Below are 20868 nucleotides of genomic sequence, written 5' to 3' on the forward strand. Positions count from 1 at the left end.
CTTTTTATTGAACAAATGTAGGCTTTAAATGTTATTGTGTTCTATAAGACTCTTAAGAACACCTTAAAGTATTGTTTGAATTATTTTAACTGTATTTGAGCCTAGCATTTAAGTTTTAAAAAATGTCCTCTGTAGTAGACACATCATAGCTTAAAAATAAAAACTTTATTATTATTATTTATTTTTTTTCCAAAAATTTCTTTTGCAGTATTCCAGTTACTTCACAAAGATTGGGAAATATCAAAATAAACATGATTGGACAATATTTTTTTTCCTGGTAGTCAGGAGGATATGAGGCATGCATGGTCAGCTGTTGCCTGGTTTGAGTGCACAAAGACAGCTGGAGCAAAAGGCTTTAAAAAATATTGCATTTAACCTTTATTTAATTGTGATGTCATCATGTCAGTCATAACAATAGCATTGCACCAACTAAAGTGGGAGTTGAGTGGTCAAAATGACTATCTTCATGGTGAAATGCGAATATCTCTTGTGTTTTGGCTGGCAATGAGTCATTTATTGTGCATTTGATGTGGGCAGGCAGCAGCTGTTCCTGACTCCGATTTCACTTTAAGGTTACATGAGGTGAATGACACACCTGCACTTGCACCTGAGGCGCTGTAGACTTTCACTGTCACATAGCTTGGCTTCGTGAATCGATTATAATGTTCTCATATTTGAAGTCGGGTTTTAGTTTTTGACTCGAACCGTCTTCTGTGCAAAAACAATGTTACTTCTCCACTTGTTCTGATGGCAACTGCCCGAGTCAGGAACTTTTTATGGTTTTATGCATGAATTGCAAAGTCATAAGTTGCTTTTTACGTTGAGTAAAAGTAACAATATGCATCTGTTGATGACATTATGGATAGACCGATGATTGCCCGGGCCGATTATCGGTGCTGATATTTGTCTAAACGCCAAATATCGGCATCGGCCATTTTTTTTAATCTGAAGGCCAATAAAGCTGGTTTCTCACTGAGTAGTGAATACTTGCGAACGTAGCGAATTTGGGGTTTTCATCAGGAATTGTAAAATAGTCACAGACAGTTTTTACTGGTCATAAACACATTTGGAACATATTCAGACAATTTTTCACTGCACAGAGCTTTTGAAACATTTTATGAACCCTAACAAAAACCACAAATTAGCTACATTCGCTTGCATTTGTCACTTAGTGAGATGCAGGGAACCTTTCATTTATGGAACTATTTAAATTTCCACTTTATAAAAAATAGGAACTCCCTACACTTTTTATTAATAAATAAATAAATAAAGAAAGAAAGAGAGAAAGAAAGAAAAAGAAATTATGTTGAAGTTTTAGAAAACATTACAGTATTAATATTTAGGAAAGTATTTACTTGCTTTTTAATTTGTATTATTATTATTTTTTAATTTATCTTAAAACATGTTAATGACCCTGGAAGCTCCCTGCAATTTTTGTTATATTTTTAAACAAATCTGTCAATATATAAAAATAAATAAATGTTATTTTCTTCTATTTGCAAATGCAAATGAATATCAGCTTGAAATATTGGTTATCGGCCTCCTTGACTACTAATAATAGGTATTGGTATCGGCCTTGAAAAAACCCATATCGGTCTATCACTAGATGACATTAAATGGATCACGTTTCAACATATAGGTCCACACTGACTTTGCTGTCTGCAGATCAACATTGCAAATGAGAATCTGTTCTCAGTTGTCTTATCTAGATTATTACAGGTTAAAGAAATGTGGAGATTTTTGTACCATAGTGATTTTTTTTTTTTTAACGTCTGCTTATTTTTTCTTCCTTAAAGTGTGGTCATGGTGAAAGCTGAACGTTAACTGCCATGTCTGATTTAGCAAACCTGTGTTAAGAATTTGAAACAAAGCACTCATTGTCGTTCTCATAATGTTCAGCTGTTGTTGTTGTTGTTGTTTTTTTACCAACACTCCTCTGACAGCAGCACTTGACTGATGGTCGAGTCTTGAATGTGGAGACTGGAGAGGCAGAAAACAGTTTGCTCGCGCAACTCAACAAAGTCTGGCCAACTAAGTTGTGACTGCCAAACTCAGTCTGCCCCAGTCTGGTTGTCACCCAGTTTTTTTCCCCCCTTCTAAATGGAATGACTGAAGAGATTTGGATCAGATAGTTGCTGTCCTAAACACCCACCGACCCATCCATAACCCCGTTTGCAAAGATGTAGCCATCACATTACACAAAGATTGTAGAACAATAAAAGCTACCGAAAGGATGCAGTTACGTTTTAATATCAGATTCTGATGTCTCTACCCCGGATTTGTATTACATCTATTTGTCGTATTAATTGTACTTTGGCTTGTCAAGGTGACAAAGAAGCAATTCCCAAATCCCGCAGTGCAACGGAAAGGTTTCTACTTGTATTAATGGTCACTGTGCATTCTTATCGTGTTGATAGTGTGTTAGTTATTGGTAGTGTTTATATATTTTTTCTTCTGCCAACTCAATTTGAGTAGTACTCACCTGTTGCCTGTAGTTATTTGTACTTGTGTACTTAATTTTTGGCATATTATTGGTATTTTCCCTCTGGATAGTTGTATATTGTTTTAATTTACAATTCAATATTTTCCTTATTTTGAATAGATTAAAAAATAAATTCAGTTGTATTGGCCGACATGAAATACTTTTATTGTGATAAATATTTATCCAAATCACCCAGCCCTGTTTTCCGTCATAGTGTCATGTTTAACAGTCAGTAACCAGTTAAACCTGTATTATTTTAAATGATTAAAGACTAGAACTCAGTTGTTTTTACTAATTTATTACAAATGAATCCTAAATTCAGAGTTGTTTGTGTTTAATTCTGCACTTGAAATTTGGATTGCAGAGTGAGTGTATTTTGTCAGAAAAGTTGACCGGATGAGAATTTTGAGTTTCGGACCAAGTAGTAAATTAACCATGTAATATTGTATTTGGGGCTCCTCTGCTAGCTACTGGAAAAGGCCTGGGGAGCTACAGCTAGCTCACAAGTTGGCATTTTGGCAGCACTTGATCTCAAGTCTTCAGTGAGGCTAACAAGCATGCTTTTGGAATGTGCGAGGAAACCGGCACATACCCGGAGAAACCCCATGAAATCAAGGGGAGAACGTGCAACATCTAGTGCGTTAATGTCGGGACAAAAATCCAAGAGATGTCACAGATTTCATCTGTACTGAATGTTTTTTTTTGGTTTTTTTTGGTCAGAACTGTGTGAGCAAGTCATTGCAGGAGTCTGCCCTTCTTTTTATTCTGACCTTTATGTTTGAGTTTCCCCTCACATTCTCTTCACCCCAAAAAAGTATCCACTAGGGGTGTGAATTGCCTAGTACCTGACGATTCGATTCGTATCACGATTCACAGGTCACGATTCGATTCGATACCGATTAATCCCGATACGAATTTATAAGTCGATTGTTGCGATTTTTTTTCATTCAAATTTAGAAAATACTAATCAGTAAGCTTGTAGAGTGTAAGATTTATATGAAAATGTATTATTTATTTATCTGAAATTTCAGTCTTATAGAGGTTGTAATCTGTTTCATGTTTGAACAGCATTGAAATAAAATATTAAGGCTCAATGTTCCGTTCATATAACATTCTTCCATGCTCAAGGTGTGAATCCTAAAAAAAATAAAAAAAAATAAAAAAAATAAAAAAAATAAAAAAAATAAAAATAAATAAAAAATTATTGAATCGATTCGAGAATCGCGCGATGTAGTATCGCGATATATCGCCGAATCGATTTTTTTTTAACACCCCTAGTATCCGCAGTCTTTGTATGTGTGGTTGGCGCTCTGTAGAATTGGCGACACAGAAATAAGCAGAGTTGAGTGGCTTTAGTGGCACAGGAAAGCACAAGAAAGGCCTGCTCTGGCTTGGGATTGAAAAAGGGTAAATCTCAAGCACAGGCGAGAGTGGGAGTGGGAAGAATGAGAAGCCAAAGAAGTCGTGCAGCGTATGAAGCACTGTTTTTTGGGGCTCTGTGCCATTTTAGCTCTTAAAAACTGGCAGCAAGCTTGTTTTATGACTCACTTTGGTTCCTATCTGTTTCTCCTGGCTTGTGAAATTCATAACAAAGTTGTGAAATATCCTCCGCTGCTTGCATCTATTCATTGGATCTCCCGGTTCAGTTCTGCCTGCTTGCCCCTAAATATACAATAAAGTGGCTCCTAAGATGACTTGTCTGTGATTCTGGTGAAACAGCTCAATCTTGCCTAAAGTGGTTTGATTTATTTCGATGGACAGTTAAGATGAAATTGGTTGTCAATGATTTTTATAAGATTCTCTGATTCACCCCAAGTGTATCGACTTTTGGCTCAACACCAAGACCAACAGTTCTTTAGAGTAAAGACTCAGTGCCGTGTCTTGGCTGAAGGAGATCAAACTTGGTTCACGACTCAGGAAAAAGTTCTCCTGGCAGCAACACAGAGTGACGGGAAAGTTGACACTCAGGGAAGTTTAAGTTGCAGCCACAAGTTAATGTTCGCTTATCTTATGGTGGCGTTGACAAGGGAAAATAGGTGAATTTAACCTGCCATTGCTCTCTTATAGGGATGTAACAATAAGGGCAATATCGTGATATCGTGATATTAAAATTGCCACAATATCGTCGTCGTCATCTTCACAATATTTAAAAGGAAACACATCTGTTAAAAAAGTCAGGTTGATTTCCATTTGTGCAGTTCTGGCACCCTCTAGTGGCTAGTTTATTAGTGCAATTTAATTTTCATTAGGGATGTTTTGGCCTTCTATGTTTAAAATCTATGCTAATTGTCATATGAAGGGGAACCTAATTTGCTTGTGAAGCAATCTATGGGTGCTTTCATTAGCAAGTAAGTGTCTCAATATTGTTCTTAAAGATTGTAGGTGGTTTATATGCATTGCTGTTATGTACAAAAGCACAATATTGTGCTTTTTTTTAGTATGAGCTCTTTTTTTTTTTTTACAATATTGTGATCTTTTTTTTAAATATTGCCAACGCCCCCACAATATCGTGATAATTATTGTATCGTGACCTTCATATCGTGAAAATATCGTATCGTGATGTTTGGATATCGTTACATCCCAGCCATTTTCACAGCAGCAATCCCGTTCGCTCCCGGCTGTTTTACTGGATTTTGACTGATTTTGCAAGGCTCACAGAATATTGTGTTCTATTGCTATAAAAGCATGGAACCTATCAAAGGAAAGATTAAAGTCTCTTCTTTCATCAGGAAAGAAAAGTATGTTTCTATCTGTTTCCGTTTTGCAGCAATTAGCATTAGAAGAGAGCTAAGTTTCATCAGTTTTCACAAATCTATTCAAAATTGTAAGTAATTGAGCTTTTTTTCTACATGGCCCTGGTTGATCTCCTTTGCTCTGGTGCCACCTGTTGGCCGTTTGTGTAATAACTACCATTTCTGCAACCGTTCTTTGCAGTTGAGAGTCTGCATCAAAGCCTTTTGTATGCTCTTGCATAAAAAAACAAAAAAAAACGTATAAATATGTCTTTGTGACACTTAGAACATTAAAAAAAAAAATTATTTACACGTTATTGGGAGCAAATGAGTTAATGACACGAAAACATTAAATACAAAGAAACAACAATCAGGAATCTTGAATTTACCAGATTTTATATGAGATCTAGTTTTAACCTCAGTGGAAAAGCTGTTTTGTGCCTGCGTGTGTGTCAGTTGAGTCCAGAGTGCAAGTCATTTTCACCTGTTAAACTGCCTTTGAAAAGTAGTCCGATGGCTCTTACCATGGGACACTCGCTTAGCGGCTAGCTAAGTGGCTGCTTTACTGCAAAATTAATGCTAATTTCTGTTACCCAATCTATAGCTAGTAGGGGTGTGAATTGCCTAGTGCCTGACGATTCAATTCGTATCACGATTCATAGGTCACGATTCGATTCGATACCGATTAATCCCGATACAAATTTGTAAATCGATTGTTGCGATTTTTTTTTTTTTACTCAAATTTAGAAAATACTATTCAGTAAACTTGTACATGTACACTGTTAGATTTGTATGAAAAGGTATTATTTATTGATCTGAAACTTCAGTCTTATAACTGTGAGCCACTATATTTAACAAACGTAATCTGTTTCATGTTTGAACAGCATTGAAATAAAATATTAAGGCTTAATGCTCCATTAATAACATTCTTCCATGCTTAAGGTGTGAATCCTAACCCTAAGTAAGGCATTTTGTTGAATATTTTTCCATCAAAAATGGATGTTTAACTCATTCACAACCATTGACGGAAAAAGACGTCAAATGATGCATTTTTGGGCTGGCAGTGAATGTGTTAAAAATCGATTCGGCTGCCTATTGAATCGATTCGAGAATTGCGAGCTGTAGTATCGCGATATATTGCCGAATCGATTTTTGTAACACCCCTAATAGCTAGCATGAAGTTCACAGACCTTTGTTTAGTTCTTTGATTCATGTTTCCTTTTTACAGTAAAATCAACTGGGATTGACAAATAAACAGCTTGAAGAAAGTTTGTTTTGCCTCGGATTTGGATAATTGTTTGCGCTTTGTTGTTTTTGACATAAAGGTATCACTGTCCTTTTTTAATACCAGTAGCTGAGTAAGCATCTTCTCACAGAATTCTGAGAATGTCTGTCAAATTTGTGTGTATAATGTAACCATATAGTCCATCACAGAAAGTTGACATTTGGGCACACCCCACAGAGGAAATCATGACCTTTTTTTTGCTACCAATCTTCCAGTATTGCGCGTCAACAAAGCCGCTGGTTGTTTGTGCCGTAGCCGAAGGCACAGATTGCATTTGAGGATCAAGAGTGAGCGAAAGAGTGGGCTTTTTATCCTTGGACTGAATAGTCATTACACTCCACGACCCGCATTGAAGAGACACAGATCCTGCCTTGCAACAGCCTCTCCATCTCCAGGGGGCTCGCAGCCCTGGGACTTACATAAGGCCCAGTGTGTCTGTTTGTGTATGCGCGTGCGGACTGCACAACAATGAAGCACTTATAAGTACGCACATGAATGGCACGCATATGCCTCGACAACATCACCTGATGCTCACCAAGGGAGATAGGAGAAATGCAAAACAGGATCATTAGAATGAGGAAGAGCTCCAGTCATGAACGTGGGGGTGCACATGGAAGGGGGGGGGGGGGGGGGGGGTGGTCTACTTACCGGCTGTCATTACCACGCGCACATTCAGAGCAAGAAAGGGAGAGGCAGGAGGACGCAGGAGATTACGTAATGCAGTGAGATGAGAACTGAGAGGAGTGTGCTATTAATAGCGGGTATGTATGTGGTTGGAGGGCGGGCAGCTGTCGGCCATCAACGCCGCCTGGGTTCAGTTGTCACTACATCATTTTACCCGCTGGACTTTATAGTACCAGTGGTTAAAAACAAGTCGAGTTTTTTCAAATCCTTATCTGAGACTACTTTTCGATGATTACACTCACCGACTTGCTGGTATCAAGCACACACATCCTTCAAAGTCTTTACCAAGGCTGAAGAAAGAGGAGACATGCAATACATCATCGAATAGAAGAGCAAATGCAAACAGAGCTCTTGCGGTTTTTGTAGCGCATATCGCTCAGCCTTCCTTCACACTCGACGTTGTTCCACTCCTCATCGTCCTTGAATGTTGTTGATGACATACAATACGGACTGTAGTAAGAAGGAAATTTAATGACTGGGAATACTCATTCACTGCCAGTCATTATAGAAAATTTTTACATTTCCAATACTCACGTGATATTACATTCAATAATTATATATAAACCGAATCTACCAAATAACAGAATAGACTCCCTACTTTTTGTCCCGTCCCGTTCTTTTATAATTGACAGCAGAAAAATGTAGGTTTGCCAAAATACAGCCATTTCTCCCATGGACTCTGAAACTGTGTTTATTTCCTATAAAATGGGGCAATGATGTCATCTACCGGTGGTTGGGCATCAGTAAAGTTGTTTCCAAGTTTGATATTTACAGTGGAGCATGCTCAGATTCGCCCCCATTTAGCACCGCTCTAAAAAATACAATTGACAAGTATACTTGTCAAAGGCAGTGAATGAGTTAAGGTCTAATTTTGGTGTGTGTGTGTCACAAGTGCCGATGTGTGTTTATATTTGTTTGTGTACAGCAACATGAAAATGATATCGTTGTACATGAGCCTTGAAAGGTGAATGATTAAGCCGTTTTGTGCGCGCATGCCAGACTGGGAGTTGGCAATGAAATAAAACAAGTCCAATGCTCGCTGAACATACTCGATCTACCGTTTTGCTGGACGTTCCATACATCCACAATGACGACTCATAAGTCCCGCATGGTGGTTGCATTGCAGTTGGCCTAAATTCAAAGTTAAGTGGGCTTAAACGACAATACAATGAGCCATAAATCCGGCAAATCCCAGGGATTTCTGCGAGGCTGGTAACACGAGCAGAGGTGTGGTGTTAAATATAGAGCGAAGGGCCTGCCTTCTCCCCAACAACAGCAAAGGACTTCACTGTTGCCAGACGGATGTGGTGGGGGTTGCGAAACACCAAAACAGACGACACACCATACTGTAGCACCACTTAGTACAGTATCTCCCTGAGGAGTCCTGGCGCGTGCGTCACACGTTCTCTGACAAGTGCCTTAAAGCAACAGAGACTTATGGAAATGTACGACCCGACCAATATGGATGTTGCGCGCTCCATGTTGATTCCGCTATTTGGTAAAAAAAAAAATAATAAAAAAATAAAAAATTACCATACTTTGTAATTTATTTGTAACATTATCTCCATTGTTTTCTTTGGAATGAAGTGATGATGCATACAAAGCATTAATATGCGTAAAAACCAAAGAGGCCTTTAGCACATCAAAACGTGTCATCTTTGATTAATGCTTTTATTGAATGATGGAACATATTTTGAGTAAAACAAAACAAAACAAAAAAAATCACGTCAATTACGTACAGTACTTTCTGCCATCTAATATACAATATTTTTGAATTGTTCTGTCTGTCACTTTGCTGGCATAGATAGATTAAAAATTTTTCGCCCTAAATAAATCTTTTTCTGACCAATTAAAGCTACTATATGGAGGATTTCCCCAAAAAATATCTCAACAATAGCCTTTTTATTTGACCATTTATGATTAAAACTAGGGATGTTCGATACCACTTTTTTTCAGACCGATAGCGATACTCAGACCCTCAGTACTCACCGATACCGATACCAACTGCCGATACCAGTAGTACATTTTGACAAATAAAAAAAATCACTAAAAGATATTTTTAAACAAATATATTTCCTTTAATTTTGAGAAAAAAAAACAGCACAGTCATTCTTCAAGAGTCTTAACGCTCAAAATAAAACACAAAAATGCTCTTTTAGTTTAAGATTCACAATTTTGAAGTATTTCCAAACCGATGAAGTTTTGGTGAAAAACTGCTGCAAGCTAGCGCCAGTTACAGGCAAGGAGGACTCACTTAACGTCTTCCCTCTCTGCCAATGGTCGCTTGTACTCATCACGAGTACTCGAGTACTTGAAAAAAGGCTGGCATCGGCCCGATACTGATACCTGGTATCGGTACTCGCCCATCCCTAATTAAAACATATTCTAATTAGTAGATCAACATCTTAGCTGTTCACAATGGGTACTCCTGCAAACCTCTGGCCAATATTATTTAGGAAGCGTCCGGTCGAGTCCTTCGAATTTTTATTTATTTATTTATTTATTTTATTTTTTTTTAATCACTCATTCACACACAAGCTCACTTCATGTAAGTCACATGGGTCTCCCGGGTGGAGGAGCGAACCCACGCCAATCGGCACGAGTCCTTCGAATTTCCCACCCTCTGTCTGAGGGATGTGACGTCATGCACGTTCTCCTCCGTTGTTTCATGTCGTCGCGAAGACGGAACTACTCCAGATTTTCGCTGCCCCACACACCCGCTGTTAGTCCGAGACTGGCCTCAAGTTGTATTTTACAATTTTAAAAATGTGCACAATTTCAAAAGAAAAATGCACTGAGCTGTCACCAATGTGTCACAAATACAATTATGCCATCTAGTGTCAGAAAAATGACAACGCAAATCAATATCACACTTTTTTTTTTATAGTACAGTACATCTTTTTAATTTTAACTCAATTATATGAATTATTGTGACATTACTGTATCAATGACTAAAAGATAGAGCCATATTTCTGTTAAACATTTTTTTGCCACTTTTCTGTGTGCAAGAGTAATGCGTGCGATTAATCACGAGTTAACTATTGAAATCATGTGATTCATTACAAAAATTGTAATCGCCTGACACCACTCGCATGAATACATTTGGCCTGAACTATAAAATTACCAAGGTGTGAAAAGTCACAATTACCAGCTGATCTTTGACCCCAGACACATGTTCAAGCACGCGCACAGTGCATGATGAAGGGGGTCTGCCTCATAAAACACATTTTAGTCTCGTAAAATTGACAGCTTCACCACAGCGCACTCAACCACACAGCGGGTTCATTAACAGCAAATGTAGGGCAGGATTAGTGACTTTCATGTTGTCATTTCATCATGTGTAATACCTGCCGTAAATGCCGCTTCCCTCGATAAACACCCGCAGCTCTAAATATACTCGCAGACGTCCAGTGCCACACAAAGTGCAACTTTGTTGACGTCCTCTGTTTGGATGCTAAATAAAAACCTACCACAGTCCAAAATAAAGCTTCCCCATCCTCTCAGAATAAGATACAGACAGATTTGCGGAAAGGTCGCTCGATGGCAGTCGTCTGATTCGTTTTAATTTCGCAGAGTCGAGAAGTTGCACAGACAGTCGAGGGAAAGTCAATTAAAGTTCCCTAATGCTATCTAATTCTGTCTCTCGGTGTAAACATGGAGGTCTCTGTTGGTTTGAAGTCTGCACAGCTCTTGTCCTCGCATCGCATCACATAATTAGATTTAATTAGATTTTAGTGGGGAGTCAGAACTTGTCCATGAAACAGAAGGGGAATTACTCAATGTCAGTCAATTGGGGGGGTTTGGAAATATTTGTGTGTGTTAAAAATGTTTGAATTACCCTCGATGTACCCAATAAGCTTGTGTGTTTTTTTTTCCCCTCTCCGCTGCTTCAGTGAAATGCACACAGCAAAAGAATGCAGGCTTCTCAGTAGTTATTAGTACACAACTTTTCCATGCCAGCTGCAGTTCAAAGGAGACTTTGAGAAACAACACAAGGTCTTGATATACATTTTGAAGGACGGGAAAGTGCAGTGTGGTACATTCCAGACTCGATATGTCAACATGTTCCCAGGGGTGTAAACAAGAAGTGAAACCCCCCCCCCCCCCAAAAAAAAACAGGGCATATAAATCAAAAGTGTGTCCTCGCTCTGGACCCGTTTGGTACAGAGAACAAGGCCATGTACTGAAACAGGACACGACTAATCTTGTTATCTCTTTATCTGGCGTCCAGACCGGGTTGTTTCTGCCTCTGTCGTGAGTCAGTGTGTACATGCGTGCGCACGTGCGTTACCCTCCTCTCCTCTGGCTCTCATCTTCATACACAATTGTTTGCCCCTCTCGTCTACACATTCTCACCAACAGGGACCCTTTTGAAAAGTTGCACAAACTTTTTACAAGTCTCACCGGCGGCGGCGCGGCCACTCTTGTGCGATTTACGGCCTGTGCGCTCGTGCTGGTGTTTGTGGAGCCCGCAGTGAAGTTTTTGTGTTTGCACAGAGACTCGTAGTGAATCTGGGCCAGGGCTTAGGGCTTGGCTGAGAGAATGCCTCAAACCAGTTTACTCTGGTTGCGGAGTGGAGAAGTCTGGGGGCGGGTCGTGGAGCTCTTAAAGCTGCAGAACGTGTGCAGATTCTGGCCTGACGGTTTGCTTCTGTGTGGCGACCGTTTACCTTCAGATGTGGATGTTTTAAGACACGTGTGTGTAGTTTTAATAATTTCTATAATTCACTTGACAAACACATCCGTGTGTGTGCCTATGTCTTTGCTACATTGTGGGGCCCATACACACATTTTCCCAGGTTTAATTAACTAGCATTGTGTGGACATGGGGACAAACTAAACTTTAAACATTTTGGTGTCGTATTTAACACGTTTATGTTGGTCTATGATTTAAAAAAAAAAACTTTTTTTTTTTTTTTAAACAAACCATAAGTTGTGTGTAAAATAATGACTTCCAGGGTGATTTTGCGTCCAAGGTGTATTGCTCATCTGAAGACTGCTTGTGAAATTACAAAATTATAGATTTAATTGTGGCTGGCTGATTAATTGGTCCAACATAACAAATTTTTATTTTTTTTTAACTTTACAAAATCATCTTGCGGGCCAAATTAAGCCCCTTTTGTGGGCCTGATCTGGCCCACGGGTCGTATGTTTGACACCCATGGGTTAGGGAAAGGCATTATGTCAATGAGATGTTCCCACTATGATACAAAGACAAACATGTGTGCGTGTGTGTATGCGCGTGCGCATTTGTGTGCTTTGAGGAATTCTCGGCCCCGCCTTAAATATATCTTCCTCCGTGTTTTGCTTTCAAGGACAACAGGAAGTGAGTTGAAAAGTTTTACTGTCAGCACACATATAATTTTAGGAGTTTGTTTTTGTGCTTGTCCAAGTGGGCAGTGTAAATACGGTTCAAGCTCTTATGCATGTAACTTTGCTGCAAGACAGGAGTGGGCGGGGAGTTGTTTGTTTGCATCTCTTTCTCTTGTAATTTCATATCTGCCTGTCCTCGGGCTGTTGTTTGTTTGTTTGGGGCTCTGTGTTGGTCTCTGGTGACGGCCTGAGCTTCCTTAATCGAATCAGCAGTCGTAGCAAGAAAGTTGGAACGGCACCTAAACCTTGCTGGCCTTCTGTGTGTGTGTGTGTTGTGCAGGAAGCCCTCAGGTCACGCTGATAAGGAGGTGATGGCCGCCGCCGTCCTGACATCACTGTCCACGTCCCCGCTGGTGCTCTGCCCGTCCTCCACGCCGACAGGTAACGCCGCGGCCGCCTCTGCTTCGGCATTCGAGTCTCCTCGCAAACCAAATTACCGCCCGAGTCATGTGCCAACTGTTAAGTGGCGACCTTATAACCGCAGCGCTGTTTTGCTGCGCTTGTCATTGCCATGACAACCCTGTCAGACGGTCAAAGTCCTGGTAGATTTTTTTTTGTTGTTTTTTTTTTGGTAGCCCAACTTAAACCGAGGCTCTTTGCCCCCAATGAGTCAACATGGAGGTGTACTGACTGACGGCCGAAATAGATTAGCATGTTTAATTTTGTGCGTTGCGTTTGAAATTGCCATTTGCCCTCGGCAAAGAACACTTTGGGGCGTAGTTAAGCTTGATAAACAAAAGCACAGCATTGTTTCAGTGCTGTGCGGAAGCGTGCATGGGGTTGCGTTAAAGGGCAAACTGACATATCGACTGCATGCTTTTAGTTTGGAGACATATTAAAATATGCAGCATTTGGGTCATACTATATATATATGTGTGTATATATATATATATATATATATATATATATATATATATATATATATATATATATACTAGGGGTGTCACGATTCGCCAACTCCACGATTCGATTTAAATTTCGATTTTGGGGTCACGATTCGATTTTTTTTTCGATTTTTATTTTTTTTTTTTTTTTCTCCGCTCCCCCACTTTATAACACAGAGGCATATGCTTCTGTAGGCTAAGGCTAGTCTATGATCATTGGTTCTATTCATTGTACAGTAAATCTTATTTCAAAAGATCGGCTACATATAGGTGATGCAATTTCCATATTATTTTTGTGTAAATTTATGTAATATATGATAATTGACATTAGGCAGGAATGATCAAATTCAAAGAATTTATTTACAATATAAAGTTAACCGTCTTGTTCTTACTGAAGTGTAAAATAAAAAATAAAAAAACAAAAAGTCACAGTGGGTGCCTGCCATCTATTGACTGTTTTTGGTTACAACAGTGTGCTGTGCGTTCCTCTTAAAATAATGTGCAATGTGCAACAACAACAAAAAATATATTGTATCCAAAGTCATGGAACAAATACAGCCTGAACAAACTATATCCCAACATTTACAGTTGCTGGGCATACTGTAGCGTGGTTCAAGTACACTAATTAAATGTTTGAATCCAGCGTTTTCCAAGGCTGCAGGTCTGCTGCTATAAATAGACCTATGGATCTGGCGTTTCGCGCGAGCTGAAGTGTGTGGAAGTTTCACTGTAAATGAGGATGAAATAGTTGGTTGGACCGTTGTTTTCCCACTTCTAGTTGAATTTGATAAATCTAAATCTTTGTGATGCCTGCGTAAATGTCCCGTCATGTTTGTCGTGTTTCCCGTTGTTACGGCTGGCGGCTCGGGCCATTCAGTTTGAATGCGCCAGCGCGACACTCTGATTGGAGGACTGTGCCAGCGCGACACTCCGATTGGACGACTGTGCCAGCGCGACACTCCGATTGGACGACTGTGCCAGCGCGACGCTATTGTGTATCCGTGTATTATACCCCTATTAGTTATTGTTTCTCCTCCGTTCTGTCAGTTCTGTCAAATGCGGTTATTATTTGTTCACCTTCCACTTTCACTCCCTTGTCAAACCCCTGCCTGAAATTTCAATTAAAACTACTCAGATGTTAAAGTCGACCCGTGTTTATCTACTCTATATTTTCTGTTATTGTGTTACTTCCCTTCCCCTTGACGAGCCGGGCGTAACACCGTGGCCGAGTACAGTACGCGCACATAGCATATCTTGCAACTGTGGTCTTTTTATCGACAACGTGAACGTTGTCGACATAACTCACCGGGAACGCAAAATGTTTCCAAACTGGTGACGAGAGAAGCGGGAGCGGCTTGAAGCACCATTGCTGTGTCTGTCCGCGCTTGCCATCATGACTGCAGGAGAAGTCAGCTAACAAGTGCCGTTAGCTAGTAGCTGAATGGCTGCGTCTCATTTGCTTTCCTGGGAGGTGGCGGTGGCGGCGGTGGCGGCGGGCGCGGGGGGGGGCATCGAATCGTGTGTCCTCTCTTCTATTTCGATGCTCGAAATCGTGACGTAATTTCGATCGATTTCGATAAAAAATCGAAATCGTGACACCCTTAATATATACTAGGGGTGTGAATTGCCTCGTACCTGACGATTCGATTCGTATCATGATTCATAGGTCACGATTCGATTCAATACCGATTAATCCCGATACGGATTTATACGTCGATTATTGCGCTTTTTTTTTTTTTTACTCGAATTTAGAAAATACTAATCAGTAATCTTGTACACTGTAAGATTTGTATGAACATGTATTATTTATCTGAAACTTCAGCCTTATAACTGTGAGCCACTGTATTGAACATACAGTTTCCTATTTGAACAGCATTGAAATAAAATATTAAGGCTTAATGTTCCATTATTATAACATTTTTCCATGCTTAAGGTGTGAACTCTAACCCTAAGTAAGTCGTTTTGTTGAATATTTTTCCATCAAAAATGGATATTTAAAAATCGATTCTGCCACCTAATGAATCGATTCGAGAATTGCGTCCTGTAATATCGCGATATATTGCCGAATCTATTTTTTTTAACAGCCCTACTAATTGAGTTGTTTAAATTGATAAATTTGCAACCTTTTTATTTTATTTTAAGATGATAAATTTAATATTTTTTTCATCCTAAAGAAACTTTTTTTTCTTTTTCTTTTTTAAACAGATGTGCTGCATATGATGAAGGTGACATTGTGGCAATTTTAATATCTTGATATCACAATATAGCCATCATTATTACATTCCTGCTTATGTGTCACATCTTTGTTTGTCATAGTTGCTTCTTTGTGCAATACAAGTACAAGGATAATAGGAGAGAAAATCTTGTTTTTACATACTTGGTTAATAAAAAAAAAAGAATAACAATAATAATAATAATTCTGATTCAGGAAATCACCATTCAATCAAGTCAATTCATATCCTGTCAGCTGCAGTTCCAGAGCCGGCGATCCGTGCTTGGAAGGAGGCGCTGTCAGCCAGCTACAGCAGCTCCACCAGCGGCAACTGGAGCTGGGATGCCAGCGACCAATCGGTGCCCTCCACGCCGTCGCCGCCTCTGTCCAACGACGCCAACAAGAACTTCCTGCTCTCGTCGCAGGGAGATGACGTCAGCGAGGACGTGACGGAGAGCACGCACTTCATGTTTGAGGACCCAATACCTCGCAAACGAAAGGTGGGGCCGGCGGCTGCATGTGGTGTTCATGTCCTGACACAGATTGCCAAAAATACAGTTAACATCGTGCAGTTTTACAACCCGTGACGGTCCACCAGGGGTGTCCAAACTTTTTCATTTGAGGGCCACATACAGAAAATCAGAAGGATGCAAGGGCCACATAATGTTATGAAGAGAAATTGTGTTTAGTCCTAAAAATTGTACAAATAATTTAGTTGTACTTTGGCATATTTAGAAAAATGCTACATTATATAAACCAATTTATTTGTAATATGGCAGTAGGGTTATTATATTTTTGGAATTTTTCATTTTAGTTAGTTTTAATTAGTTTTCAGGGTGGTTCTGTTAGTTTTTATTAGCTTAGTTCTTTAAAAAATGCTTATTTTTAGTTTAGTTTGTTAGTTTCAGTATTAGTATTAGTTTTTGTTGTTGTTTTTTTAATGTGTATTACTTCTGCGCAATATTTAAAAAACACCATGGGAGCAACGTCATCTGAAGGTGCATTTCTATTGGCTGATTCTAGATGACGTCACTTCTGTGTGACATACTTTCAAACGTCATTATTCCGGTTTATATCAAAATAAAACTACTAAAAATCACATTTAAAATCATCCCCAAAGGCTCATGTATTAAATTAATTACCAAAGACTAAAACGAAGGACATGTTATATGCTATAATACATAATACATGCTATAATTAGTTTTGTAAACATCAAATGTAGTTTCAGTTACCATTTTTGTTTTTATTTTATTTCGGTAACAATATTGTTTTTTTAATTTTAGTTTTAGTTTTTTCATTAGTTTTAGTTAACTAAAATAACCTTTAATGGCACCTGTTTTTCGATACCCTACCTTCTTACTTTGACCATCTCCAAACATTTTTATTTGTTTATTTTATTAGAACTGAGTCAAATGCCATTTTTAGCATATGTCGCGGGCCGCTGAAAAATGGATGGCGGGCCGCAAATGGCCCCAGGGCCGTAGTTTGGACACCACTGCTGTATAGGTCGAATGGATCCCATTCTTTCACTTCTTCTTTTCTTACTTTTTTGACTTTGACAGCCGTTATTTTTTATTTTTTATTTTTTTAAAGTAGTGAGCTGTGATCTGAACGAGAGAAAGGACACAGAAACAGAAGGTTTAACGGATGCTTATAAATGAGGATTGTCCGGATATGTGGAGGCATACAAGGACAGAGGCACAAAGTAACAGCATGTGGCGAAATGAAATTCAATATTTCCTCTGGCAACGCAGCGTTGGAGGAGTGTACATGGATTGCGCAATCTGTGGGAGTCGACTGTTGGGCCGCGTTGGAGTGGGGCAGCAGTAAAAAAAACAAAGTGTCTTGATGCACAAACTCCTGGATACATGTTTCGAGGGAAATGCTTTATCAAAGCGTGCAGGCTGCGAAGAACGACCATGACAAGTATTTCCACGTCAGCCCTGGAAGTGCGACTCCTTTGAATCCTTTCTTGGCAGAGACTTAAGACGATTGTTAAACACGTCTGTCGGCGCCCTTAGCGTAGCCGTGTTAATGCAAGAAAAAGCCAGCAGGAATTAGGTGATTTGAAGAGATTTGCTGCCAAGTGTTTATGAGGATCATTTCAACGTTTCATGAGAAGCAGTCGAGCAGTAGTAACACGCTGGAGCCGCGTAGGGGTTAACTCTCCACACTCAAACGGGCCTCGCCCCCTCACCCGATCTTCTCCAGAGGTTGTTGAAAGATACCAAGAGGACACACCCACCGTCTTTCATTAACGCCGGGGCAGGTCTGTGCCTGCTCACGGGACGGCTGTCAGCCCCTCGTACGTTCAAGAGGAAATTAGTTGATACAAAAAAAACAAAAACAACCGTTCTCTTCTCCACTTCCCATGTCTGCACAGTGAGCCCCGGAGTTTCATCAAGACGTATCAAAACGGGACACAAGTATTAGGATACACCGCTTACTTTTACTTTTTTCCCCCCAAATAATTGATGAATCAGATAATAAAAGAAAAATCCATCCCTTGAGGAAACAACAGGACATTATTTCAAATTGGCGGTGCAAAAAATGCACCAACAAACTGATAATGATTGATATAATGGCCACTCATGCCGAGTTGCGCAACATGCAAACGGGTTTGTTTTGCTAGTTAGCGCTGCAGCCAACTCATCTCGTTTGTCTAATTGCAACCTCCACGCTCCTCTGTTTACATGCTAACATCTCCCACCAGAAATTTCATCAAGAAGGGAAGAGTTTGATTGAGGAGCGAGGCGGGGAGGAGGTGGAAAAGTGTTGGGGAAACGAGACGGTCGCTACTCAATGCCATCATTTGATGGAGACGTCAACTGTGCACAATTTGCAAAGCAGAAGAATCACCACAAATGTCTACTTTATGCTTTAGGTTTCAAGTGGGATGAAATTGAAGTCAAGTATCAACAGATGCGCGCAATCGGTTCATTCTTCTCATTTTTAAGGATTTAAAAGCGGATAACATACCCCCCATTTGTCTGATCTTTTCATTTACTGTATAAGGTCTGTTTCAGCAGCTGGCTGTTCTAATAAGCGGGACCCCCTGTAGACTCCCGTTCAATGCGCCTCAAAGTCCTTTGTGCTGAGACTGCCAGTTAAAGGCTGCCCAGAGGAATCTGGCAGCGAGCGTCACTGATCATATCCTCTCATTGAAATCTCATCAGCGGGCGAGTAACGAGCCAACTCCAAGTTTGCTGATGACGTAAATGAACAGCGTTAAAAAGGAAGCGGTGTCTTTTTCATGTTTCACTTCGGTGACGTCCCAAATCTTCCGACTTCTTTCAGAACTCCATGAAGGTGATGTTCAAGTGCTTGTGGAAGAACTGTGAAAAGGTCCTCAGCACCTCCTCAGGAATTCAGCGGCACATCCGCACCGTCCACCTGGGGTGAGTTGGTCCTGTCCTGTCCTCTATGTTAACGATACAGTAACAGGAAGTCAAAACCGGAAATGACGATACTCTTGAGACACAAATCTATTTTGCCTTTGAAATGGCAGAATTAAAACACGTTAGGTTTTTGCATCCAGTACTGAAGCGATATAGCCATATGAGCTCACAGTGCTACCACACTTAATATAATAATAATTAGTTATTATTTGAGGATAATTACAAAAAAAAGAAAAAAGTAAGCCTATATAATGGTGATGAATTTATTCAGCAAGTCTCTTCCACCATTATCATGTTGAGTACTGTTTGACACGAGTACGTGAGTTAGCATAACGGTGGCTACCGCTAATGCTAGTTCTATTGAACTACAAGCGTGAGAGTGGACCGAACATGAGAAAGAAACATGGCTCATATAATAACTAGGAATGTAACGATATCTAAACATCACGATACAATATTATCATGATATGAAGGTCACGATACGATAATTATCACGATATTGTGGAAGTGTTGGCGATATTTAAAAAAGATCACAATATAGTAAAAAAAAAAGAGCCCATACTAAAAAAAAAGCACAATATTGTACTCTTGTACATAACAGCAATGCATATAAACCACCTACAATCTCTAATAACAATAGGTTCCCTTGCATCTGACAATTAACAGATTTTAAACATAGAAGGCCAAAACATCCCTAATGAAAATTAATTGCACTGATAAACTAGCCACTAGAGGGTGCTAGAACTGCACAAATGGAAATCAACCTGACTTTTTTTAACAGATGTGTTCCTTTTAAATATTGTGAACATGACGACGATGATATTGTGGCAGTTTTAATATCACGATATCACGATATTGCCCTTATCGTGACATCCCTAATAATAACCCTGTAATTGTGGACCCTCCAATTTGATTTTGGTTCAGTCAATGGTACAAGGGAGCATTTCAGCAACACGGTAAAGTGCCCAAGTTACGTTGAATATGTTAATATGTGCTTCAAAGAAACCAAACCAAAATCAACTGAAGTGGGGCATGGATGAAAAAACTGGCACAGTCTTTCTGATAGTGACGTTGTGAAATCAACGACTCAGCACATTTATCGTTTCTGTTTTAGAGTCACTGTGTGCGTCATATATTTAGAATGCAACTCTGTTTTGACATATGAGAAAATCTTGGTTATCAGAATTATTATTCTTTTTTTTTTTTTTTTTTTTTTTGCCAAATTCGGGATTGGCCCCCCAAAAATAATCCGTATCTTTTGGCTCCTAATAAACATTAGAATTATTTTCATTTATTTATTTTTGTAAAAATCAAATCGTTATTTGGACTATGGTTCAGAACTATTGCTGCATTATTAGTATTAACATCCGTGGGGAGAACCTTTAATACACATGTGTAATTGTTGCCCTACAGCTTCTGGCTGCTATTGTTGTGAACGGTGGTCTGTATTTAGATGTTTAGTTAGTGAAGTAAGACTACAATAGCTGTTTTGCTTTTGTGTTATTGCTTCTTTAGTGCCTAAGTTACAAATGCATAAGGTTTCCTGTATTGACTTGAACAGCAAGATGCTGCTACCGGTATATAAACGTTGGATTTAACGGATTTGTTCCCCGAGCAAAATATGAGTTAGGACTTTGTGGAGAAATGCTTGATGGCAAGCACAGCGATGAGACATCTCTTGTAGTTGGTCAGCAAGAATTTTGGCCAACTCTTTTGCAGAAACTCTCTAAATTCTTCAAGCTTCTTGGCTGCCACTCGGAAAGTCAAAGCTTCGGCTCCTTCCACGGGTTTTCATTCGCGTTGAAGTCTGGAGACTGG

At 39.5% G+C, this 20868-nt stretch overlaps 1 protein-coding gene across 3 annotated transcripts in view; it reads left to right on the forward strand.

The window, feature by feature from the left end:
• Positions 1 to 20868, forward strand: part of slc2a4rg (SLC2A4 regulator) — a 45434-nt gene that overhangs the window by 18213 nt on the left and 6353 nt on the right. For 2 of the 3 annotated variants that reach the window (XM_077513450.1, XM_077513449.1), the window contains 3 exons: positions 12837 to 12937; positions 15908 to 16152; positions 18950 to 19050. In XM_077513450.1, coding sequence (XP_077369576.1) covers positions 12837 to 12937; positions 15908 to 16152; positions 18950 to 19050 — 447 coding nt within the window. The remainder of the gene's footprint in view (positions 1 to 12836; positions 12938 to 15907; positions 16153 to 18949; positions 19051 to 20868) is intronic. The other variant, XM_077513452.1, reaches the window with a different exon arrangement.

The sequence above is a fragment of the Festucalex cinctus genome, chromosome 2 (assembly GCF_051991245.1).
Source record: "Festucalex cinctus isolate MCC-2025b chromosome 2, RoL_Fcin_1.0, whole genome shotgun sequence".
Lineage (NCBI taxonomy): Eukaryota > Metazoa > Chordata > Actinopteri > Syngnathiformes > Syngnathidae > Festucalex > Festucalex cinctus.